Source organism: Arctopsyche grandis, chromosome 6 (assembly GCF_051622035.1).
Source record: "Arctopsyche grandis isolate Sample6627 chromosome 6, ASM5162203v2, whole genome shotgun sequence".
Lineage (NCBI taxonomy): Eukaryota > Metazoa > Arthropoda > Insecta > Trichoptera > Hydropsychidae > Arctopsyche > Arctopsyche grandis.
The window spans coordinates 19,712,774-19,739,982 of NC_135360.1; the positions used below are offsets into that span (position 1 = coordinate 19,712,774).

At 34.0% G+C, this 27,209-nt stretch overlaps 1 protein-coding gene across 1 annotated transcript in view; it reads left to right on the forward strand.

Moving 5' to 3' along the window:
- The window catches only part of LOC143913114 (semaphorin-2A-like), a 59,079-nt gene that overhangs the window by 24,172 nt on the left and 7,698 nt on the right, over positions 1 to 27,209 (forward strand). The window contains exons 5-10 of the mRNA XM_077432717.1: positions 1,845 to 1,949; positions 3,883 to 4,126; positions 9,303 to 9,506; positions 16,735 to 16,990; positions 26,021 to 26,169; positions 26,237 to 26,516. Of these exons, the coding sequence (XP_077288843.1) occupies positions 1,845 to 1,949; positions 3,883 to 4,126; positions 9,303 to 9,506; positions 16,735 to 16,990; positions 26,021 to 26,169; positions 26,237 to 26,516 (1,238 nt within the window). The remainder of the gene's footprint in view (positions 1 to 1,844; positions 1,950 to 3,882; positions 4,127 to 9,302; positions 9,507 to 16,734; positions 16,991 to 26,020; positions 26,170 to 26,236; positions 26,517 to 27,209) is intronic.

The window sequence follows — 27,209 nt, forward strand, 5'->3', positions numbered from 1 at the left end:
TGAAGCGATATATGTATATACATATGTAGGCTTAAATAATGATTTACGCAGAGTTTTCGAGGCGTGAATTTTATTTTATAATCCGCGCTGTAGAGGTGTAATATTATAATTAATAAGTTGTTGACATTGTGAGATTTGCTGAGTGAGTTTCCACGAATCGTTTTAAACAAGAGGAGTGGCGGGTGTGAGCGGGAAAAGCGCTTTTCCGACGAAGTGACGAGGTGCAAAACTGGAAATCATAACGTCGTTTCCGTACGAGAGAAAATAAAGGGATAGCTCGCCGAGGGGTGGTCGGAAGAGGATGTGGAAGGCCGTGGTCCTCTCGTCTCGGAGGACGTGGCCCAGAGACAAGGAGAGATCAGAGGGTGATAAATGGATCAGCCGCCAACACCCATCCCCTTCCCTTTCATCCCCCACGTCGTCTCGGCACAGTTTTTCTTTTTGTCAACAACTGGCAGATGACAAATGATAGCGAAAAACCTTTTTGCACTCAAATAATTTTATGTGCACACTCAATTCCACACATTCTATACGTTTTTTACTTCATATAATCTAAATATGTATATCTACATGTGTGTGTGCAGATACGCTTGAGTGTGCTTCCATCCCGCCCCCTCTATTCATCTTCTACTGTTAATAATATTTTGACGTATTATAAAAGGTTTTTTTCATATTACATTCTAGACGTATCGATTTTGTTATAAAATATGATTGTTCGAAGTTTGAACACTATCCATAGATAAGTACATGTACTAGTGGAAGAAAGTTACAATCTGTAATATCAACTTATTTTAAGTGTACTTTCATGTACGATAAGTGGAAACTTTCTACGTCGACAAAAGTGCAATGCTACACTTTCGTATATTGAAAACTTTCCATTTAATTTATTATATCATCATCACAGTCGTGTGCCTTATATTTTGCATTACATTACATATACATAGAAATATAGATTATATATGTATAATAATATATCAGTGGCTATTTTTGGTTAATGAACATTTTTGCTTTATTTAAAACTAGTTGTTTTACCCGGCCACGGTCAGTATTTGTAATATAAACAGCTTAAAAATGGCGAATTTAATAGTAAATATTCATGTTTTTTTATTAAATTTATTTGAATCGAAAAACATATAATATTCAATCAATTGAATTGTCGTCATAGAAACTTTGTTTTGTTTACGAAGCTCCCAACCAAAGATACTTACATACATATTATAATTACATACAAAGTCTCTTTCGAAATTATATATTAAGATGAGAATGTGGTTTGATATCTGTATATATGTTACACCGAATCCGTGAAATTGTCTATTACATTTAAAATATTCATCACAAAACACCTAGATATGGATGCGGTGCATCCGCTCTAAAATCGCCAGACAAATTGAACGACAGATTAACGGCCGGCTGCTTTAAATGCAATTCTCGTCTTCTCGAATGATAGATTGCACATCAGATGACGGGTAGCCTTTCGATGTGCACAGATGCAATTATTAAAATGGTAATTATTAAAATTGAGTTGGATCTTTCGGGCGAGTTTAATAAGGCAAGATTCGATAAGTTCCGAATCTTGCCTAATTAAACTCGCCAGCAAGATCCAACTCAATTTTAATAATTGAATCTGTGCACATCGAAAGGTTACTCGTCATCTGATGTGCAATTTATCATTCGAGAAAACGAGAATTACGTTTAAAGCTGCCGTTCTGTTAATCTGTCGTTCGTTTGTCTGGCGATTTTAGAGCGGGTGCACCAAACCCCTAGATATACCCAAAATTGATTTTATGTATAATTTATAATTAATAAGTAAAGTAAATTGCAGTAACAAACATTTATTTTTTCAGGAATACGAATGCAAGAACCACATAAGGGTGATCGAAAGCATCGGAGAAGACCTTTTATACGTGTGTGGAACTAATGCCAACAACCCGCGAGATCTCATAATATATGTAAGGACCGTTTACATATGTATACATATGTATGTAGATACATTCAATTTGTGGAGGCACACGTGGTACAGACCAATGAGACGCATTTAGCGCTTTAAACCATGTATTTTTCGATGCGCCTAAATGAACTTTCGTTTGGTTGCGGTGTTACGCAACGGATGCGGTGCATCCGCTCTAAAATCGCCAGACAAATTGAACGACAGATTAACGGACGGCTGCTTTAAATGCAATTCTCATCTTCTCGAATGATAGATTGCACATCAGATGACGGGTAACCTTTCGATGTGCACAGATGCAATTATTAAAATGGTAATTATTAAAATTGAGTTGGATCTTTCAGGCGAGTTTAATAAGAACAAGTGCAAAAAGCATTTCTTCGTTTTCTTTATAAGAAAGAGTATGGGTACTACCCATATCTCTATCCTACTCCTTTCCTTTTGGGCATGCTTGGGTATAATTCCCTTGAACTTCGGAGAAACTTCTCGTTAATTCGTTTCGTTCTCCAGCTATTGCGTGGTAATACGTCATGCCCGTTGTTGCTGGAACAGTTGGGACCTTATGTCCCTAATAATTATGTGCGTGGTAGACATCATCATTTGATGGTTGTACCTGCTGCTCGCACAGTTCTTTTTCGAATGGCTCCTATTCCAAGAGCTATTCGACTTCTCAATGAAATCGTTGCTGCTGTCTCTGAATGTGATATTTTCCACCTTGGGGAGCGTAGATTGTCGGATATTATCTTAACATATTTATCTGGTAACCTGCGCTCATCATTACTTTCTTAATTTGAATGTGATGAATGAGTGGAATCTTAATCTACTCTCTTCCATTTGGGCCTCGCTGTGATTTTATTTTTTATTCATATTTTGTTTTATTTTATTTTACTTTTTCTTTCTCCTTTGTACATTTTTATATACTATTGTTGCGTAGGGGTGGGTGGAGGATCCAAGTAAAAGGCCAACAGTCGTATCACAGCATTTATTGATGATTAAGGAGATACACGCAGTGTCACTGCTAAGTCCAGAATGACATGATATCGCCTACGTACCGCCTTATAAAGGGTAGATCTCTCAGGACGCCTAATCTGTTTACCTGTTGTATAGTCACGTATTCGGATATGTGTTTCCACGATATTCGGTCTCCCCGTACCGATTCTGAGAAATAACTAATAACGGTCATTGTTTAGCCTAAATGCACTTAGAGTCCAGATATAATCTTTGGAAGTAAGTGCATGCATTTAGTTAATCCGATAACAGATATCCGTTGCAGATAATCTTTGAACGGTCACACAGTCTCTGGGATTCTATTCGCTTAATCCGCGGCGTACGTTACACTATTTTAATTTTGCTCAGTGTAAACAAAGAATGGGATTTATGGATTTTATTTTTAATTTTTACACTTTTGTTATTTTTTTTTCTCTCTGAATTTTTTTATTATTTTATTTTACCATGTTTTCTGCTTTTGCTTTTTTCCTTTATTTACAGTTTACTTGTTTTTATATCATGTTTTTATATATTTTTCAAATGTAGGCCATTGTGGCGCATTAGGTTCTTCCTGTAATGCCACAATGGTCCAAAACTATTAAATAAATAAATAAGGCAAGATTCGATAAGTTCCGAATCTTGCCTTATTAAACTCGCCAGAAAGATCCAACTCAATTTTAATAATTGCATCTGTGCACATCGAAAGGTTACTCGTCATCTGATGTGCAATCTATCATTCGAGAAAACGAGAATTACGTTTAAAGCTGCCGTTCTGTTAATCTGGCGATTTTAGAGCGGATGCACCAAACCCGTTACGCAACATGCCAACTTTAACATACATATGTACACACGGCCCAAGAATGCCAACTTAATCATTTATACACACTCCCTTCTGGGCTTGAAAACTTATTTCTACGTACGTTCGATTTTATTTCCCGTTCATTTTTCAGAAGAGTTTGAAGCATCTGCCGCGACACGTGCACTATGGTCACGTGGGTTCCGGAGCAGGTAGGTGTCCAGGGGATCCCAGCCACCGGTCTGCGTCCCTCTGGGTGGGAGAGCCGACGTCGGCCCTCTTTGCCGGAACTCACAGCGACTCGTCGCTCGCCGATCGCCTTTTGATCCGCTGGGACCTGCGACCTGGCACTTCCGGTTACAAGAGAACGGCCAGATACAATACCAAATGGCTCGACGGTGAGTTTTTAATCCGAGCTTTGTCCTATTTATCGTTTTTTAACTGGAACGGGCTACGTAACGGTCCGGAATGATGTCGTCGTGTTTGTATTGCGTTGACGTGTTTGCTCGTCCGTTATATATTGTACCTATACAATGTATTGTATACTAGTGGTTTTACGCGGCTTCGCTCGGTATTTGTAATACCGAAACGGCTTAAACATGGCAAAAGTATCTAATAGTAAACATTCATTTGTTTTTTTACAAGCCTCATACTAAGTTGCTTTCGCTTTTTCGTCTGACGAAATTTGGGTTTTATATCCACACTCTTCCGATCGTTTTAAAACTCGAAAAAATAATTCGAGTGTGACCAACCCATGACTTTATCTGTGTATTTGAGGAATATAAGAAAGTCACAAAACAAAATTGTATATTGAACCGTACAGACACATTCACACATACCGACAGCATTATGAAATACTAATAGCTATTATGTACAGCATTTTCGATACAAATTGAGCGCAAATGTATGGAAACTTGCACAAGACAAAAGTTCTACTTCCGGCTGTCGGATTGTTCAATTATTTTTTATCACTATCAGTATTATACAGAATAAATATTGTTACGTACGCCGTGGATTGAGCGAATTGTACTTAGACCAACGGATATCTGTTATCGGATTAACTAAATGCATGCACTTACTTCCAAAGATTATATCTGGACTCTAAGTGCATTTAGGCTAAACAATGACCGATATTAGTTATTTCTCAGAATCGGTACGGGGAGACCCAATATCGGGGAAATACATATCCGAATACGTGACTATACAACAGGTAAACAGATTAGGCGTCCTGAGAGATCTACCCTTTATAAGGCGGTACGTAGGCGATATCAGGGCATTCTGGACTTAGCCGTGACAATACGTGTATCTCCTGAATCATCAATAAATGCTGTGAAACGACTGTTGGCCTTTTACTTGGATCCTCCACCCACCCCTACGCAACAATATCAAAAAGATTAAAATAATTTAAAAGGTCAAAATAAAATAATGGAATATTGTTTTTTAAAAAAATACTACTTGCGGTTTACGAATTCTGACCAAAACCTTATCAGCTCTAAGTTAGTACATAAAAAATTCAAATATAAATTTTCAGCTTGGTACATTCAGGGGTGTGGACAGAATAGTGGGCACAACATTTTTGATCTTCATAAGAGGAAAAAACTTCACTTCCGGCTTTTTTTAATGATTTTTTTTTATTATCATTACATATATACAAGAATTATCCTTGAATTTTTTCGTGACGAGCTCACATGTTTTATAAGCCCGATTCAGGCGTCAACCTTTACCCAATTTCCGTTGTAATTGTTTGCAACTTCTAATATCGACGTAAAATATCCTACATAGGTTATTCTGTCGAGGTTATATTTTCTTACCAGGACAGGTATTTACAACCCAGTTTGTGACTCTCTATTTAACCCTTTATGTATTTATGCTCTGCAATATATGGATTTACTTCGGCCTTCCCACGAAGTGCTCGAAATAGTTGAGCCTTCTGCTTTTAATTGCTTTCAATAATGTTCTATCTGTTCTCATCTTTTGTAAGACAGTTGTTTGTTACTCGTCCAGTCCAAGAGATGCGGAGCATTCTTTGATAGCACAAAAGCTCCAATGCTTCCACTTTTCGCTTACACTTTAACGTCTACGATTCACTTTTATCGAATTTAATTTAATTTTCAGCATTTATCATTTAAATGCTAAAGTGTCTGCTAGAAAGCACTCTACCGAACTTCTCGGACTGCCCTTGCAACAGGGATTTTGATGTAATCACCAGAGTCGATTTGTCGTTAGGATATCTTAAGAAAGTTGAAAACTTACCCACAGACTACTAAAGGAAATCTCGATCGTTGATTGCTTTTGAATCGTTCGATATAATACAATTCGATTCTTAGATTCAAACCGAATCAATAGTGTCTGATAAAGTTCTACCAAATGAGGTTAACGTTGGTTTTTATCCGATGGAGATACTTTTATATGTACAATACATGAAAAGGGTGAGCACAGATGTGCAGCTACGAGATTTTCAAATATTTATATTAAAAGTTGGCAAACATTGTGGTTTTGTATAGTTTCAAATTTTCAGTAATGTAATATGGAGTGAATTTTTTTATTATCATGCTCTGATTAAACGTCGGAATTAATACAATTTTCGATCGCTCTTACGCGCTTGTCAATTAAAATCAATCAATATTAACATTAACCACAAATTACAACACATCCAATGTTATGTTTTCATCTCGCGCTCGTATGAAAATTGCATACATATGTACATATATATATGTATGTATGTATGTACATACATACATATAATAATAATGGATAGGATTTTATAAAGTTCAATTCAATTTGAAGCCTCGGAAATTTTTCAGTGGTTTGTTTGGAGGAATTTTTAATATATGTTCATATACATATGTACATATATATATGTATTTTAGTAATAGATCGGCTTCACATATTTTTATGCATGCATTCTTTCGGATAAAAATGTGATTTTTATTTTATTTCCTTTTTTATTTTTTCTTTACTTTCATCTCGGAAGTTGCATTCTTGATCTTAAGTACGAAGGAATTTTCATCTTCTCGAGGTTGCGGTCCACCTCAAAGAGACTATGACCGCAATACGAAAATTCCCGAATATTTTCCCCCACCCGAATTCCTACCATCTCTTATATATCGCATTTAGCATGTAAATAACCCTTTGACGACCAGTCTCGTATACTTTGACGCCGTATCACTAAATTCCATCACGCGTCGCTTTTGAATTTTTATACTGAAAATGAAAGAGTCAAATACGAAGATAAAATGTGGCGAATTAACAAATAACACGTTCGTCGAGCGAATTGTGTTCCCCTCGAGTGCGAATTTGCCATTTGTCTGTCATCACGCGTTTACTTCCGGTGCATTAAACCGTACGTGGAGATTGATTGGACACTAGTAGTTTTAATGCCTTGTAATTAAGACAGTATGCTTGTAATGACAGAGCACAATCCCCATTAGTGCAAATTTAAAAACATTGAATAGACTTGAATATTGATTTGTAGTGTCGTTAATCTCCTCTTTGAACACAACTATGTATAATGTAAAGTGCCGATATTAAATAGCATTATTATATTAAATATTTTTACTATATTATTGTATCAAAGTTTAATTTACTTACTACGTTATTCGTATTTTGTGATGTATGGACCTTTTCGACAATGAAAAAAGGTCTATGTTTGACTTGGATCAGAGGTTTGACTTGGATCAGTTCACATACAATGTACATACGTATTAGGGATTCCAATACTGGTACTAGCGAAACTATTTCTATCGGTAGTACGAAAATAATAATTTTATTTTTAATGTTAGTTGAATTATTTTTCATTTGGAAGAAAACTTTGTATCGGCTAGTTTGTATGGATTAGTCGAATAATGCAATAGCACTCGACATTTATTTGACTTTTTATTCAAAGTAGCTGCTAAAAGTATCATAAATCTAAAATCAAATATAAAGTATGCTGAAAATATCGTATTTACACCTGAGACTACATATTTCCGAACACATTTAAGTCGTTATATTTTAAAGTGGCGAAAGTCCACTTTTCTTCATTTCGAGAAATATCTCGCAAAAAATTAAATATAAAGTTATGCGTTTAACAATATTTAAAAATACTGGTTGCATTTACTATAGGTAAGTTTATTCTGCTTTTGAGAGATTCTGGACTTATAGAATTAAAAGAAGTGATAACAATTTGTGAGTTAAGTCAAACAGAAATAGTGTTTTTGGAACTGAAAATAGGACTTCCGCCAATTTCAAATATAACGGCTCATATGTTGATTTATAACTGTTAACTATGAGAAAACTTGTCACCTTCCAATTTTTTCGGAAACCTGTTTATTTTACTTTATTTGAATACAAATATAATATTTAAAAGCTAAAACCATCGATTCTACGCCAAAATTCTCAAAACTCAAAAATTTATTCCCTTTTTTGACACTCGAGAGTATTTAAACACATTATTTTGTAATTGATTATTTTTATTTAGTAATTAATTTAATTGTTCTATACTAATTGCTTAAATAAATAAATACAGGCAGATATTGGTACTACCGTCAGATACGGGCACAACTGCCAGATACCGGTACCACCGTCAGATATCGGTAGTTAACTTGCTGTACCGGTAGTGAAAAATATTGTTATTTTTGGAATTTCTAGTGCATACGTATATTTGCATACTCTGGAAAAATATTTACACATACAAAAAAAAACCCATTAATGTCATGTTTTTAAACTACAAATGTGTATCTACATATGTATGTACCTATATATTGTATGTACATCCATACCTCTGGGGTGTGTTTCAACCTTGTTTGAAGAAAAACGCAAAATGTACATCAAAAATTTATTATTAAAATGATGACTATTACATACAATCACGATCCTTCACTGCTTTGGATTCAATTTTGAAAGCGATAGAAATAATTTCCATGCATAATAACACGTCATCTATTCATAAGTAAATTCTATTAACCTTATATTGATTATACCCAAACATGTAAGGGAGTTTTCTTTGATCGTTAAATTTTTATTTATAAAACATATTTACAAAAGCATTAAAAGAGTACATATATTTTGTATTTAAATAAAGTACGCGTAACAACCTGAAATTGTAGCTCGAGACAGCTACGACCATGAAAACGATTTATTTTCATGTTCGAAAGTAACAATGAACGTCTGCTTTGAATATATTACTTGTATATATGTATGTATGTATATAAATTCACTATTCTAACGATGTACTTCAGTAGTACATTTCCAAAGGGAAAATTGTGCATTGAAAGCGATCACAATAACCCACACGTCATATTGTATAATATAATATACAATACGAAACATCATCATCACAGCGTCGACTGTTATCAAACAATCAAAATAAACGAGCGTACGCTTAGTATTATACATATATATGTAATATAATAATGTTTCCATAATGATAATAACCATTGATTACCACCGAGAAATTATCTCAATGGCGATTCTGACCCGTACTATTGACCGACTTTTTTTCATTGTAGAATAAACAATACTGTGTGTGAGCTTTGTGTGTCATTCGTGAATTTAATGAGGGTGTTTTTGTTTGTTTTTGTATTATAAATTAAGGTCCCGAATTCGTGCTTATGTACGCTACTGGGCAACACGTGCACGCGCTCGTGCGCGAACGTAGTACAGCGTGTGGCACGAGAAACGAAGCACGAATCGTGCGCGTGTGCCTCGACGACAGAGGAAGCAAGAGGCATCCCAGAGACTGGACCACCTTCTCCAAGGCCAGCCTGTCGTGCAACACTCAGCATTTTCAACATTTGGGTATGTGCATTCATATGTATATTATAATTTTACGTATATTCATTTTATATTAGTTCCTATGACGATCACTTGTTTTTTTCTTAAATGGCAACCTTCACTTTTTGTCATTTCCAAAAAAGAATCTGTCCGTTGGCTTATAACAATGCCAAATTTTAAAAGTCATTTATGAAATAAAAAAATATAGTAGCCAGCAGTAGAGCCTAGCGACCGAGAGCCCTGGTTAGACTTCGATTGAAAAGTGTCACACAGTGGCGTAACTAGGAATTTTGGGACCGTAAGCAAAAAATCATCTAGGACGTCACCCTCGAATTTTTAAATCAAAATCTTTTCACTTGATCCTTTCAATACTAATTCCCAAAAATATTTTTATCTGCAGCGCGTTTATCGCATGTTTAACGGAGAGCTGAATGAGGTTGATCTATTTGGTATTTCCCTACATCAATTCAGGTCAAACATCAAGAGAATCTTGACCGATTGATTCATTTCTTCTCCTATTCTATTTTTCCAATATTTCCAATATTTGTATACTTTAGTTTAGTTATGTAATGTGCTATTTAATCATATTATAGCTTTCATTATTTTCCTTTTCATTTGTTTATTTTGTATTTACCTTTTTCATTTGTTTTATATTTGTAAATTTCAATTTCTTCTTATATTCTATTGTATAACCTTTTCCAAATATTTTAATACTATAGTTTAATTATGCAATGTTCTACATATTTTGTCATGCCTTTATTATTTACTTTTTAATTTGTTTTCCTTATATTTATCTTTTTAATTTTTGTAAAAATCTATTATTGGACTCGGATGTTACATATATTATTTATTTACTATTTGTTTTTTTTATACATATCTATGTACATCCTGTCTGTTGATTTTTCAATTAATAAAATAAATAAAATAAAATAAAATAAAATACCAAACTTTTGGTTTCGCAACGCAGTATCATCGCAGATAGGGCTAGACAAAAGAGATATTCGGCTAATTGGTGATGTCTACTGGAATCAGACGGCAGTAGTACGAGAGCGTAAGAATATTGAATAGGGAGTTCGTCAAGGATGTGTACTCTCACCGCTAGTGTTTAATTTATATTCTGAAAATACTATTGCTGAAGCCTTGGATGACATGGATTCCGGAATTATAATAAATGGCACAGTCATCAATAACATTCGGTACGCGGATGATACTGTGCTACTGACCACTAACTTCAACGACTGCAAGCAACACAGTTGTTGTGCATATGTAGCTTTAGAGCGGGGTTGACACTGAATTAAAAAAAAAAAAACAAAATGGATGATAATCAGGAAGTCGACGCACAATACGGCCAAAAGAGTAGGTAGTTTCAGATATCTTGGGTGCTATCTAGGTGAAACGTGTGAAAGTAAACAGGAATTTAACAGGAAACGTTTGACTGGAGCAAGCAGGAGCTGCATTCTTAAAATTGAAAATCGTCCTAACCACACGTGATCTCAGTATAGCACTCCGTCTTAGACTTCTACGATGCTATGTTTTCAGCATCCTTCTGTATGGGACAGAAGCATGGACCCTGTGACAGATGCCACGTGCAAAAAACTACAGGCCTTTGAGATGTGGACATACGGAAGGATGCTGAGAATCTCATGGATGATGCGTTGTACCAATGCCGAGGTGTTAGCCTTGATGGGAAAGCATGTCGAAGTGCTAAAAAATGTGAAAAGGCGTAAATTGGAGTACTTTGGACATGTGATGCGGAGCGAGAAATACGATCTCCTGTGCCTAATAATCCAGGGGAAAATCGTTGGCCAACGCAGTCGGGGCAGGCGGAAAGAATCTTCGCTAGTGGTACGTACGGCTTCAGCACCTCAGCACTTGAGATTCAAATTGATCTGAGGAAACTTCTGGATATTTTTTTTTGAGATTCAAACAATGGTTTGGAATATCTGTTTCCGACATATTAATAATTTTCCTAGGTTCAAGGAAATCAAAATAGTTTTTCACTACCTGCATTCCTGCAAAATATATGTAATATTCTATATATGTAGTGATTCTACCATTAACCTTTCTATCTCTAATACAGATACTTCTTCTTGTAACTTATCTACTTTTCATTTTGACTTATCTACTGTACTCAGTCACATCAACTCTCTCAATGTTAATCTTGGTGCGGGTTGTGATGGTTTGCCTTCTTTTTTCCTTGTTAAATGTGCTGTCCCATTATCTCTTCCCATAACAATCCTTTTCAATCTTTCTATGTCGAACGGTAAATTTCCTGACTATTGGAAATTATCTTACATCACCCCTATTTTTAAAAAAGGTGATAAGAATCTTATTGAGAATTACCGTCCTATATCTAAACTATCTGTCATTAGTAAAATCTTTGAAAAAATTATCTATAATTTCCTTTTCTCCAATTTCAAAAACTACATTATACCTAAACAACATGGTTTTTTTAAGGGGAGATCGGTAGAGACTAACCTGCTAAATTTCACTAGTACTCTCACATCTTATATGGACAAACGAATCCAAATAGACGTCGTTTATACGGATTTCTCTAAAGCTTTTGATAAAATCAATCACAACCTTTTACTCAATAAACTTTGGTCCCTTTTGGAAATTTATTTCGTTGGATCTCTTCGTATATACTAAATCGTCACCAAATCATAATTCTCAATGGTTTTAGATCATCACTTAGACATATTCCTTCCGGTGTCCCACAAGGGTCGCATTTAGGTCCCTTATTCTTTTTACTCTATATTAATGATATCTCATACATCTTCAAACATTCCTTTATACTTCTTTACGCTGATGATTTAAAAATTTACAAACCTATATACACCATAGACGATTGTCATAAGATACAAGAAGATCTAGATAGATTCTCTATATATTGTTTAAATAATGATCTTTTTATTAATCTAGAAAAATGCTCTATTTTAAATTTCACTAGAAATAAGTCAATTATTACTAATCAATATCAATTAAATCATTCAATCCTTAACACGTCATCTTCTATTAAGGATCTTGGTGTAATACTCAATAATAAACTAGATTTCTCTGAACATATTTCTTTTATTACCAACAAAGCATTTAAATCTCTTGGATTCCTACTCCGCTCAACAAAACCCTTTAATGATCCTTATGTACTAAAATTACTTTATTTTTCCTTTGTAAGGTCTCACCTTGAATTTGCCTCAATTATCTGGTCACCTTTTTATTTATCCCATATTAATTGTATTGAGAAAGTTCAACTTAAATTTATTAAATCCTTACGCTACCTTTTTCCTACCTATACCCATTCTACTGTTTCCGACATTTTAAAAACCCTTTCTTTTAACAATCTTTCTGTCAGGCGACGACATTCTGATGCTATATTCTTCTTTAAGCTCATAAATGGTTTCCTTGATTGTTCTGATTTACTGAATAAGGTTAATTTCAGAATCCCAGTTCGATACTCTAGACGCGTTGCACTCTTTTCACTTGATCTTTTGAATACTAATTCCCAAAAATATTTTTATCTGCAGCGCGTTTATCGTATGTTTAACGGAGAGCTGAATGAGGTTGATCTGTTTGGTATTTCCCTACATCAATTCAGGTCTAACATCAAGAGAATCTTGACCGATTGATTCATTTTTTCTTCTATTCTATTTTTCCAATATTTCCATTATTTTTATACTTTAGTTTAGTTATGTAATGTGCTATTTAATCATATTATAGCTTTCATTCTTTTCCTTTTCATTTGTTTATTTTGTATTTACCTTTTTCATTTGTTTTTTATATTTGTAAATTTTAATTTCTTCTTATATTCTATCTTATAACCTTTTCCAAATATTTTAATACTATAGTTTAATTATGCAATGTACTACATATTTTGTCATGCCTTTATTCTTTACTTTTTAATTTGTTTTCCTTATATTTATCTTTTTCATTTTTGTAAAAATCTATTATTGGACTCGGATGTTACATATATTATTTATTTACTTTTTGTTTTTTTTATACCTATCTCTGTACATCCTGTCTGTTGATTTTTCAATTAATAAAAAAAAAAAAAAAATAAAATAAATAAATTTCTTAATTAAGTCTTAATTTGTTCAAATATAACGGGTCAATTAATTAATATTTATATTCAACGACGTAAGCACATTGATAAAGTGCTCTGTGTCAAAAATTACTATTCTAGTCATATTTTATACTATTTTTATCTATAATTATTTTATATACATATGTATGTATATCTGTACATAGAGAAGGTAGCATAGCGGCTGAGACCAAATTGTTTGCAATAATTAAATAGGAAGAATAAAATATGTACATATGTAAAAGGTTTCAGTAATTCAGGCTTCAAACAACACGAAATCAAAATGTGTTGTTTTAATTGTGTTGAAATGAGGTGCCTAATTTTCTACATATGTATATATCGTCACTTTAATTAAATTGGGTAATGTTTCTAACTCACATAGAAAAGTATCTACAAATTTTCTTTTTATTGCGTGCTAATTCTTTTGTAAGACCAAGGACTATAGCAATGTTTCTTGTTCGGGTTAATTAATCTTTGAATAATAATAATAAATGTAGCGTAAATGTAAATTTCGCACACAAAATGCGACATTTGAATTTATTCAAATGTCGAAAAGGTTCTAATTGAATTTTTCTATTACGGCCGTTGTGTTTTTTTATTGTTGTAAAAAATAATAAATTAAATGGACGAATGTAAATTCCGTACATTATAAAGACACATTTACGAATTTGAATGTTTTTACGTATGTATTATAATATACAGGCATATGTAAAATATACATATGTTGGTAAATACATACGCATTTGTACAAAGTTTCCACTCGTTGAATATTCTCTTTAGATTTTTTCGCCCCCTGACTTTATTACATTAAAAGCGTACTCTTCTTATATACCCATACATACATGCATGCATACATATATTTTCCATTAATAATGCGACGTGTAATATAAAGCGCCATTTTATTGAAACGAATCGCTTTTCTCGCGCGCACCGTACGCCATGGCAGCCATCGCCATCGGGATTTTTCAAATGAAATATATGAGATTTGATTCGAGATTGCTCTACTGCTTCGAGTAAAAAAATTGGCAATGAATCTGATAGTGTAACCAATTTATTTTGCAGAAAATATATTCGACACTACGTACCTTCTTTTTTATTGCCATTACATTTATCTTATTTCGTATGCTGAAAAAGGTTCGACAGTTTTATCGAGATGCACTACATATGTACATGCGTACACTTTTTCACGACGATCGGATCGACCTGATTGCTACAGAAATTATCGCCGTGAGTTTTCGCCTTGTTGCAACGAGGTTTTGTATGATTTTAGCAATGTTTTAGATATTACCTATATATGTATGTATGCATATGTATGTATGTATCTTTATTGGCTGGATGTTCTTGACACGAACGACTTGAGAGACTAAAGAAAGTGTAAGAGGATTTTAGTATAGGAAGATTATTAAAGTAGTCGTCCGTCAATGTTCTATAACTTTGTGTTAATTATAACTTTAATAATATAAATGCATATTAAATCATTATGAAAAACTGTAAAGCTGGTATTTAAAGCAGTATCTTCGAAAACATTAGCTGAAGTTCTGTGAACGTGTGAACATTCGACCTCGAGTTTTTTACTGATTTAAACTCAGAATCGGTCACTGATCACATTTTCATGGTTTATATGTAGTATGTGTCTGTGTATTTTAGAGATAGTAGTGCGAATACCGTTAAAATCACGTCATCGCCACACGATATATAAAATATATTCATAAACTCTGTAGATTTTTAATATACATATAATATGTAGATTTTTTTCAACTTTATTAGTTTTAAAAACTATTCATACATAGATGTCGTTGTAAATAAAACGAAATTAATTTAGCTTCACTTAAGGTGTCGTGAATATATATGTAGCTATGGTTTGGCGCGCGGCGATATCGAACCCAGCTCAAGCGCCCACCGGTGATCGCACGGCGATGTACTGGAAAATTCTGAAAGTGAAATGAAATGTTAACCGTTACGCTGTAATTTTTTTTTTGTAATGCGTTTTATAAGAAAATTTTAAATGTTTTTTTTTTATTATTTTAATTTTTGGTCGAAAAGTTCATCTTTGTAGTAAATTAAATTTTTTTAAGATATCATATAATAAATTACATGAATCATTTTTTTTCGATATAATAATAAAGGGGAATAAATATTGTAAGTATATCATTGTAAAAAACAGGGCTGTAGAGTCAGAGTCGGAGTCATTTTTAATTCAAATGATCAATATCTCCGTCATTTCTTCAAATATGGTAATCACCGTTTTCGATCATTGTCAATCCTATGTCAATACAAGGATAAAATATCACCGAAAACATTTCAGCGGATCGTGACGATATAGACTAGACGTGCTAATGTATTTTTTTGTATGTGCAAAGCTATTAAAAAAAAAAAAATACGTACCGCGTACCTTTCTGTGTGTCCGCACCTTGAAATTGTAAACTCTTTCTGTTTTTCAAATGAATCTGCTCATTTTTAAAAAAAATGGTTAGAATTTGGAAAATGTAAATATGTATGTACGTAAAATTGAATCAAAATCCACTTTTTGGAATTCTTTTCCATCATCTACGATGGAAAATCGAGTGTTTGCCGGAGTACCTTGTGAATAAAGCGCGAAGTTCATTTTGAAGCATTCTTTCTAACCGAACTTCGACTAGTTGAGTTTCTCAAACTTGACGAATATAAATTTGAAAACACCTAAAGAAATTATTCATAGCAACACCGAACGGAAAATACTTTGGAAAGTTAAAGAGGCATTGGAATCGATTTGAACCGTTTCAAAAAGATAACTCAAACGGAGTTTCATCCGAACATTCGGAGAGTTAACCATTTTTCAAATATTTGCTCAGTCTCAATGTATGTATATATTTATAATATAAACTCTCTGATCACGCTTTGTATTGTTTGAGCATTAAACATACCCATGAACACCATCAAATTGACCACGATACAATAATATTATGTACACATACATACATATATAGTACGTGAGTACTTAGCTCGCCCGTTTTGTTCATGATTTCAATTTGAAAAAATAATAATAACACGGCAATGGAAGGCATCGTGCTACAGAGTGTTCCGGCAAAATAGCTCGATTCAATTATTTGATACGACGCTTTGTGTGAATTGCGCGCACGTGACTAGAAATTTTCAACGCTTTTATAATTAATTTTTATGTGCTTTTTTCTGCAGAGGGGGCTTACGAGGTCGGAGGTCGAGTTTTTGGAGTTTTCACGAGCGGCGTTGATGGAGCCTTCGCGGGCTCGGCTATTTGCTCGTTCGCTAGCGAGTCCATAGATGAGGTTTTCGCGGGAAAATTCGCGGAGTACACCGGAAGTGGAGGGAAGGGGGAGCAGCCGGTGCCGGAAGAGAGCGAGCCACGTCCCCGGCCCGGAAGCTGCGGACACGACACCACGCAGCTACCCGACTCCACTGTCAACTTCATCAGGTACGGTGAATGTAAAATTTTATATACCTATATGTTATACCAAAACAACTCTTTTAATTTTTTAATTTAATAGAAATTTACTGCTTATTGAAATTTAGATATTGTAACGTTACATAGAGAGACGCCCCGTAGACCGGTGACGTCATGGTGACGCCGACCAATGGTGGAGTCGGGCGTTGCGGCCAATGGCTGCACCCGACTCCTTGACCAATGACTATACATGTTTACGTGTCATAACGTGTATGCGCTGAGCGCTGAATATTTATAAGTATGGTGCGCTCTCGAACGGTGGCATTCGGATCCTGACCTCCACCGGATGAGCTGCAATAAAGACTTGGAACCTGCCTGCGTGTTTTCTTGTACCTCGACCTGACTCCACTTACCTCTGAATACTCTTCACTGGTGTCAGAAGTGGGATCTACATGGTTGGGACAAGGAGCCACAAAGGTGCGGATTCGAGGTCTTCATCGCTGCCGGAAGAAATGGAGTCAGGTCGAGGTACAAGAAAACACGCAGGCAGGTTCCAAGTCTTTATTGCTGCTCGTCCGGTGGAGGTCAGGATCCGAATGCCACCGTTCGAGAGCGCACCATACTTATAAATATTCAGCGCTCAGCGCATACACGTTATGACACGTAAACATGTATAGTCATTGGTCAAAGAGTCGGGTGCAGCCATTGGCCGCAACGCCCGACTCCACCATTGGTCGGCGTCACCATGACGTCACCGGTCTACGGGGCGTCTCTTTATGTAACGTTACAATATATTTAAATATATAACAAAATCCAAACAGTATGTGTTTTCAGTAATCAAATCAAAATATCATTATTTATTTATTAATTTTTACAATGTTGCTATGGCGACACTATAGAGTAGTTTCAAGTCGTCAGTATGATTAAAAAATAAATAGAAAAATTATATGAGCCATTATATTTGAAATTGGCATTAGTCCACTTCTCTTCATTTCGAGAAATATTTCACTCATATATGAGTGAAATAAATATTATAATATACTACTGTTTTTACCCGGCTTCGCTCGGTATTTGTAATATAAACCGCTTAAACATGGCCAATCTAATAGTAAACATTTTATTAAATTTATTTGAATAGTTTTATTTTATTTAAATTTATTTGAATATTCATTTGTTCGATGACGTCACGGATTTACGAACCAACAATACTTACAAACTTACGAAGTCTCTTTCGAAATTATATCTTAAGAATATAATGTTTTGCGCTTAACAATATTTAAAATACGGGTGTACCTCATTCTTCTCGTTTCCATTGCGGAATGATTCATACTTTTCAATCACATATCATATGAACGTGATTTAAGATCGGAAGGCATTTTTGTAATTCTTCGTTGGACCCTTTCTAAACATACAACATCTCGATATGTATATGTACATACATACATATACTTATCCATATGTTCATGGTAATAATTATGATAAATTTTCAAATCATTTATGATCTGATAGGGTAAATATAAAATTAATCAAAATATAAGTTTTCAAAATGATGTATTCAATTATATTTTAAATGTATAATATAATAAATATATACATACTTATATGTGTATAATAATATATGTATATGCATCATTATTATTCATACTAGTATAAAACACAAATGTTCTTTTAATGGACAAACAAAAAGAGAACGTTTTAAATTAAGATTTGCAAATTTTTCATACTATAATACATAAATATAATTTATTCAAAGTACGTTTTCTAATATACGAACATAATATAGTAAATACCGCATATGAAATTTACACAAATTACAAATTTCTTATACGTACATACAAATTTATAATACTTATTTTATTTATTTTTTAGCATAACGTTGAATAACATTTTTACTTTATATATATACATATGTATATAGGTATACTCCTGTCTTCAAATATTGTATTATTGCAAGTCTAAATTAACTAATAGGATTAGCCAATATTATTAGTCTCGTTGGCTGGACAGATGTCGTTGTCGGATGTTCTCTTGTATCCCGAGCTGGCCGCAGATGGATTCGCCTCTACTGTAGAATCTGCATTGTAAATCGGCTTATAGACATTCTGAGAATGACACAACGCTAATTAAATACCGTTGATGGTGTTTAATTAGAACGCTCTTGATGTTGGAAAAGGAAATTGCGTCGATAGGCCGTTTACATGGAATCTCTCGCCAAACGTAATGTGCTATGTTGAAAAATTACCGGAAACGGATAGCGACGACATTTGTGCGAAAATGCGGAAAGCGTATGAAAATGACAGTCTTGAAAAAATAAAACCGCTTTCTCCATTTTGCAGCGAGCGTTGAAAATTCCGCTCGGCTTCCACATTTATTTTTTTATTTTATTTAAATAAATTATTATTTTTAAAGTTTGGAATTAAAGTATATAAAGTATTGCAATATGTAATTTTTCTGTATTAAAAGAAAATCTTTTACAATATTTGAGTCATTAAAAATTATTTATTATATAATAATTAGGCCGATGAGAATATTCCGAGCCGCTTAGTTTCGCATTCTACTAATACGCCTGAATTTATTACCATACTGTAATATTACTGTAGTAAATAATTTCCAACAACACATATACATATGTATGTATGTACGTTTATATAAAGGTTCGTTTATACCAGCACAGCTCATGCAGGCAACTAACAACAGTATCATAAATATTCTTTAGTACATTCTATAGACACATTCATATGTTCTGTAATGTGTATGTAGCGTATACGTAACAGGAGCAACCGACACGATCTATTCATATTATACAGCAGTACATCTCACCGAAACGTATTAAGCAGAATCAGTTTTATTCGGCCATTGTGGAAATATTCACGCATGACGTGACATCGTAGTGGCGAATTCAGGCAGCCGTACTAACGAAAGTGCTATCATGTGCATATGAATATTTTCAGAAACGTCATATCGTGACAATATCGACTCGACGATACGACGCAAGCAATGTTGCGCAATATTGCGCAATATTGTCGCACTCTGATATATGTATGTATGAACATATATGTAAGCCGATTTTGTCTTGTACTCACCTAAAAAAAGCATGAACGTTCCGAAAACGGGCCGTGCTGTATAGTACGAATAGAAGTAGTTTTTTCCGTGTGGTGTTGTGTTGAGCTATTGACGTGCAGTGCTGGAAAATATAAACATACCTTTACACACATGTCATCATCATCATCATCTACAGCCACTCACCATATATTTATGGATGAAGGCGTCTCCAACACGCTTCCACTCGTCTCTGTTTGGTGCAATTCTCATCCATATCACATTTTCCTAATATCATCTACCCATCTCCCCTGCGGTCTTTCTTTTACCCTTTTGCGTTTTCTCGGGTACCATTCTAGTACTTCTTTTGCCCACCTTTCGTCCATTCTTCTAACCACGTGGCCCCCCCAATACCATTTAAATCTCTTCGCTCTTTCCACTGTGTCCACTACTACTTTTATCATACTATCCTATCTTTCCTCGTTATTCCGAGCATACAGCGTTCCTTACTTCTTTGAGTGCATTGTACTTTGTGTAGCATCTTGGCGTTCAGTGTCCAAGTTTAACATCTACGTATACGTCATCACTGGCAAAACGCATTGATCGAAGATCTTTTTCTTCAGGCAGAGTGGCAATTTTTTTTATTTAAAAACAAAATTTATTCGTCTAAATGTACTCCACCCTAATTTCTGACGTATCTTTATCTCTTCATCTTTAATATCGAACATATCAATTATTTTACCTAAATATAAAAATATTTTTACTTCTTCTACTGGTTTGTCATCTAATGAGATCAGGCATGCAATAACTATTGAACATTAGTTTGGTCTTATCTATGTATGTTAATTATTTAATCCTACTTTCCTAATTTCTCTGTCCAGCTGTGTTAGTCTAAAGTAAAACAATAATAGCTCGTTTTGACGCCTTGGGTGTTCTTTATTTGTTTCGAATTAGTAAATGATTAAATTAATTAGATTTTCACAATAATATGCACTTAAGCCTACTGGTTTAGCTGTTGCGAAAAATTGATTCTGAATTCATCAATCGTCCTTACTATGTAGTTAACGGAAAATATTACAAAAGAGTTGATTTCACCGGTTCGGTGATTACATCCCAAATGTGAATCGCTACTGGGATACGCCGATACGATACGATTTCGCCGCTACGAAAATCGGTGGCGCGAGTGTCCTGTCGCACGAAAATTCGTCGTATAAAAAACCAAAACTGCCCAAATCTCGTATAAAAAAGCATTTTCGAGCTATATGTGGGCAATTTTCCTGTGCGACGAACTTTCGTGTGACAGGAGACCGCACGAGCGATTTTCGTAGCGGCAGTTATCCGTATATAACTGCCGTTATATGGTAGCGATTCACAATTGGGATGCAACCCATTTACTAATTTCAAGTTACTTACATATGTAGGTGTTCTAAAAATACTTTGGAAACTTCTTCGTCTACTTTAAAATTTAAGGTAGATGAAGGCAGGAAAACAATCAAAATTATTTGATTCAACTGATGAAATCCAATATCGTAATTTTTTATTTAAACATGCAATTTTATCTCTTATTTTAAAAATTGTGATTCATTTTCCATGTAATCTTTTTTAATAATTGTAATACTTATTTCACATTTTTTATTGCCGTACCCAATTTCTATTCAAAATCTCAGCCTATACTTAAATACATATACAGATAGTTGACGTCATAAACACCAGTGGAGATTGATTATCACTCACCTTTCAATATGAAATACTTAGAAGATTTTCAAATGTGTTGAAGCATATAAAAATTTTCGAGGAACACCTATTCAGGTCCCGTGGAACACCAGTGTTCCGCGGAACATAGTTCGGAAACCCTGATGTAATGAAATGCTATCAGGCATGCAATAACTATTGAATATTAGTTTGGTCTTATCTACATTAATTTTGAACTACACACATGTATAAAATTATAAAATAGAATAAATATTATAACTTTGAAATGTTATTATTTTTATTTTGTATTGTTTCATTCAATATCGTTTCGTTCGCTTAATTAATCGGACATTTGGGATTGTATACGATCGAGAGTTAATTAAAAGGTACAAAGAGAGCTCGTGGCGTTATTGTTTAATTAGATTCTGTGTCCATGTGTGATTGTGTGAGCTCGTGTTAACCTTAATTTGATATTACTTTAACGGTGAATAAATCCGACATGTTATTATACGCGTTTATTTTTGTTTGAATACAGTTATTTTACACTGTACCTATCGTGCGCATACATATGTACCTACATTATGTATTTTAAAATTTCCACCGTTTTCGTTATCAGATTGAAACGAGCGCAAACTTTTAGCAAATCCTAATTAAGGCAACGAATGCACCAGAAATTGCTTTTTGCTGTGAGCAATGTACATAATTTGTAACAACAGATCGTTGTTCCGATCGTCACATACATACGCCCATTCCGAGTATTTGCCTATATGTGATTACGTACGTATATAAATGCACATGTATGTACGTACATATGTAGTATTTCGTACGAAGAGATTTTCGCAAAATAATAACACAATGCTATCATATGATTCGTTATATTTGAAAGGGGTGGAAGTCCAATTTTTAGTTCCAAAAAGACTTTTTATGTTTGATTTAATTCACAAATTGTTATCACGTATGACAGGCCACCAGTATTTTTAAGTATTGTTAAGTGCAAAACATTATATTTAACTAGTGCTGTGCCCGTTGAAATTTCAACGGATGAAAAAAAGAATCTGGATCCGGAACTGAAATAGGTATCGGAAATCGGAACAGATAAAGGAATCCGGATCCGGAACTGAAGAAGTAATTTGAATCTGGAGCTGAAAAAGGAATCCAGCTCCTGAACTGAAAAAGAAATCCGGAACTGGAACCGAAAAAGGAAATGCGTATCTGGAACTAAAAAAAATAATTGGAATCCGGAGCTAAAAAAGGAATTCGGAACTGGAATTGAAAAAGGAAACAAAATCAGTACTGAAATCGGAATCAAAATCGATATAATATATTTTTAAAATCTCCATACATATCGAAATTGAAATCGATATCGCACTTGCTCATACGATATTGTGCTTTATTCGCTCTTGATTTAATTAATGCGTGCGTATATCACAATAGCAAAACGCTGATTGGGTGTCTGCCAATCCATTAACCCATTCGAAATGATGAATGAATGTGTGTATGTGTGTACGCTCCCGCGCAGCGCATCTGACGTCGATATCTATTATTATTATTAAACACTCATATGTTATATCGCGGCATAGCAATAGCGGATGCTTAAAGTGCACCCATTGGTCAAAAGATTTTAGACCACGTGGATCACTTCACTCTGATTGGCTGTGCGCCTTGTTCGCGTGTATTTATTTTATTAAATATCTCTTCGTACAACATATGCTCCTGGTATTCTAAAATTTGTTTTATTGAAATCTCCATACTGGTTGATGCACCCACACATAGATAAATACGTATACATGTATGTACATACAAACATCGCGTCCGTTTGTATATATGTATATATAAAATAATGTTTTGCGAGATATTTCTCGACATGAAGAAAAGTTGACCTATGCCATTTTCAATTATAACGGCTCATACATATGTACGTACATACATATGTACATACAATATGTATTTTCGATGCCATCTGTATGTATTATATTTTAAAGTATTACGATACGCTACCATCTGACTAAATTATGTATTTCATATACATAATATAGATTTGTTTATCTAATCTTCATACCTTTCATGAAGATAACATCACGTAAACATTAATTTTACTTACTCACTGTATTGTTCTTTTAAAATATAATTAATATGTAAAATATGTATATGGAAAATGTACATTTGACGATCTTCAAGAGTTTTCTGTAAATATAATCAATAGCTATAAAATTCTTAATCTCTCAGATAGCATAAATATTTGAATCGTACATACATATGTATGTATGTAAATATGTATGTACATATATGGAATTTTAATAATGACTGGAGAGAGATTCGCTATCAGATGTTAGATTTTTAGAGTCGGAGTTGGAAATGGATATTTTTAAAACTCTAAAACATGATGACATTTTGATCTTGTACTACATATATTACATATATTAAAAAATTCAACCCATTAAACACATTAAACAATTCAATATAATTTTATACTTATTTAATTACCTAGAACTAGGGTTCCAAACTTTTTTCGCTCCATTCCCCTTTTCACAATTGTTCAGAATATAATATCCCTACCTTGTTTTCCTCCAATCCATTTCCCAATCGAGTTTCTAGCAAAATTTTATAACACAATTTAGTCAGCAGCATAACTTGGTGGTTCCGTTAATGATAACCACCGAGAGGTTGCCGGGTTCAATCCCGTGGGTTGGCCTCGATTGAAAAGACTCGAAAAGAAAAGAAAAAGTTTTTCCGAGTATTTATATAGTGATGCTGGCTAGACTTGGATATTTGTGACTCCAAGTCGATCGTTTGCTATCAGTGTTTACCAATTTATCCGATTTCATTGTTGACACGGTTCCTCATCAAATTGACAAAAAATATCCAATCCAACTATATTTCATCACTATTGCAATATTTTTTTCGATTCAAATAAATTAATTAAAAAAACAAATGAATATTTACTATTAAATTCGCCATGTTTAAGCTGTTTATATTAAAAATACTGAGCGAAGCCGGGTAAAACAACTAGCAAATAAACCTATAGCTTTATATACATATGTAAAAGTTTAATACCACAGATGTCGTTCAGAAGCAATCCGAAAAACGCATTATGAAAAAATAAAAAAATAAATTTACACCATTTTGTGTGGTTTCTATTGCTTTCTTATATCTAAAGCAATAATATATTCAATAATATTAGTTCAATAATATTTTCGTTTTTTGCTTGAAATTCCCTGTTGAATCAAGCTTCATTTTTTTATTTGAAAGAATTCCCATGACATCCAAAAAAACGATTTTCCTTGTCCTTGTGTTGTGGATGAACATTTTTGGATGCAAACGCTGCTCTAACTTTACTGGTTTCACAGAATCATTTGACAATACTTTGATACAAATTAAGGCCTTTTTTCTCCATTTATAATGTGTTGTGACTTTTAGCTCAAACGCATTAATTTAAGTTGCGCATTTCAGCAATATTTTACTTCATTGAATCTATTAGCGAAGCGAGAATGTAAATGAGATAGTGTGAGAGGTTTTCATACATATACATACATAACCATCGGCGTGGACTATTGGCTAGCTTATTAGGCTTCCGAGCAGAATGGTCACGGGTTCGAGTCCCACTGCTGGCTAAACTATGGTATGTGACTCCAGATCGATCGTTTATTATCAGATTTTGCCAATTTTTCATTGAAACGGTTCCTGTAAAATTGGCATCTCCTTTCGAATCTCTCTTGCTAATCTCAAGTTATTCAGCATCTTGAGGTTTGTCAATTGGATTACAAAAATTTCTTCATAGATGTCACTGTGGATGTTTATATGAATTCGCATTGTATTAAATGGTTATGTACATTTGTATATTGATTTATTGTACATATTGTATCTGTATAAGCGCACTCGTCGCTTTGGAGCGATCTGTAAAGGCGAGTGTTCATGTTCTAAGAAATAAATATATACATATGTAGTTTATGAGGAAATAAATACGAATTCGAATCAAAGCAATTCACCCACTGGTTCGAAGTCCCTAGTATAGAAGAATTAATTGCGATACATTTTGGAATTGAGTTAATAACATCTCATTGCCATCGTGTTGTCTAAGCTTTAGAATTTCTGCAAGCTTGTTCGAGACTTAAACCCTTTTACGTCTCCTTTTAGACCTACATATGTATATAAATTCAGACAGTAAGTTCTTAGTAAGTGACATTTATTTTAATACTTGTAAGCGACATCAAAAGCTTAATTTTTTACAAATACATATATATATATATATAATAAAAAAAAATGCTGACGGGTTGCGCGAATCACTTTAGACATTAAACATTCAAGCATTACGATTTATTTTGTCAACAGATTACACCCTTTGATGTACGAGACGGTGTTCGCTGAATTCGGAGGTCCTATTTTCGTTCAGAGGGACGCCATTTTCACGGCTCTTGTCGTCGACAAACTCAATTACACGCAAGAGGGACGTTGTTACTTCGTCTACTATTGCGCCACCGGTGAGTGACAGCATCCATTTCATTTTTTCACTTAAAAGCTCGACATTAAAAATTTTACGCATTGCAGGTGAGGGTCTGGTCTACAAGGTGGTCCAGAGCGTGGGAACGACAGCTGCGACCGCTTTCCTCGTCGACGTGTGGAAAATTTTCCCCCTTGGCACGGCTATCGAAGCCATGACTCTGTCTGAAGGATTTAAGAGTGTTTATTTCGCTTCCGATTATGGAGTCAAGCAAATAAAGCTGGATGGCGTATGCAGTCGCCATTACGACAGCTGTGTGAGGTGTTCTAGAGATCCTTACTGCGGCTGGGATGCACAACGCGACGCTTGTAAGCCCTATCAAAAAGGGTGAGTTGATCTAAAGCCTAATTTAATAATTTGATTTTACTTATAGTATAAATATATTTAGTTCAAATTAATAAGTTAGATCTGTAGTATGATATATTCATTATTATTCCAACTCAAGCTGCTTTATTTTTGTTAAATATTTACATTGTAATATCATCATTATCATTTGAATGAATGTTTTATATTAATAAAACTTTCCAACACGCTTTTATTCTGTTATCTTTGTTGCGAACACATACACGTAATTCCAAACATTTTTCTTATTTTTTTCCGTCATATCACTTGTGGTATTTCTTGTAGCATTTTAAACTCTTTTAAGTACCGTTCAAGCTCTCTTGTCCATCTTTTGTCTTATTTTTTAACCACATGACATTGCTATTTCAGACTTTTAACAATATCAGTCACTCAACATATACTGTCCATATACATATGTATGTATTGTCATATTCCAGGAGTAGTTTATCTTTTTGATTGAGATGACGATGATATAGTCAACATTCCAATCAATACTTCTACATTATATTTATTTAATTAAATTTATTTTAAATATAAGGGTGTCGTTTATATTATAATTACTTTAGTATGTATGTATATTCGAAAAACACTTTGACCTTGAAATTAATATTGAACTTGAGAGACGCGTAAAACTGATTATTATTCACTGCACTGACATGGTCTGATGTTCTGACTGAA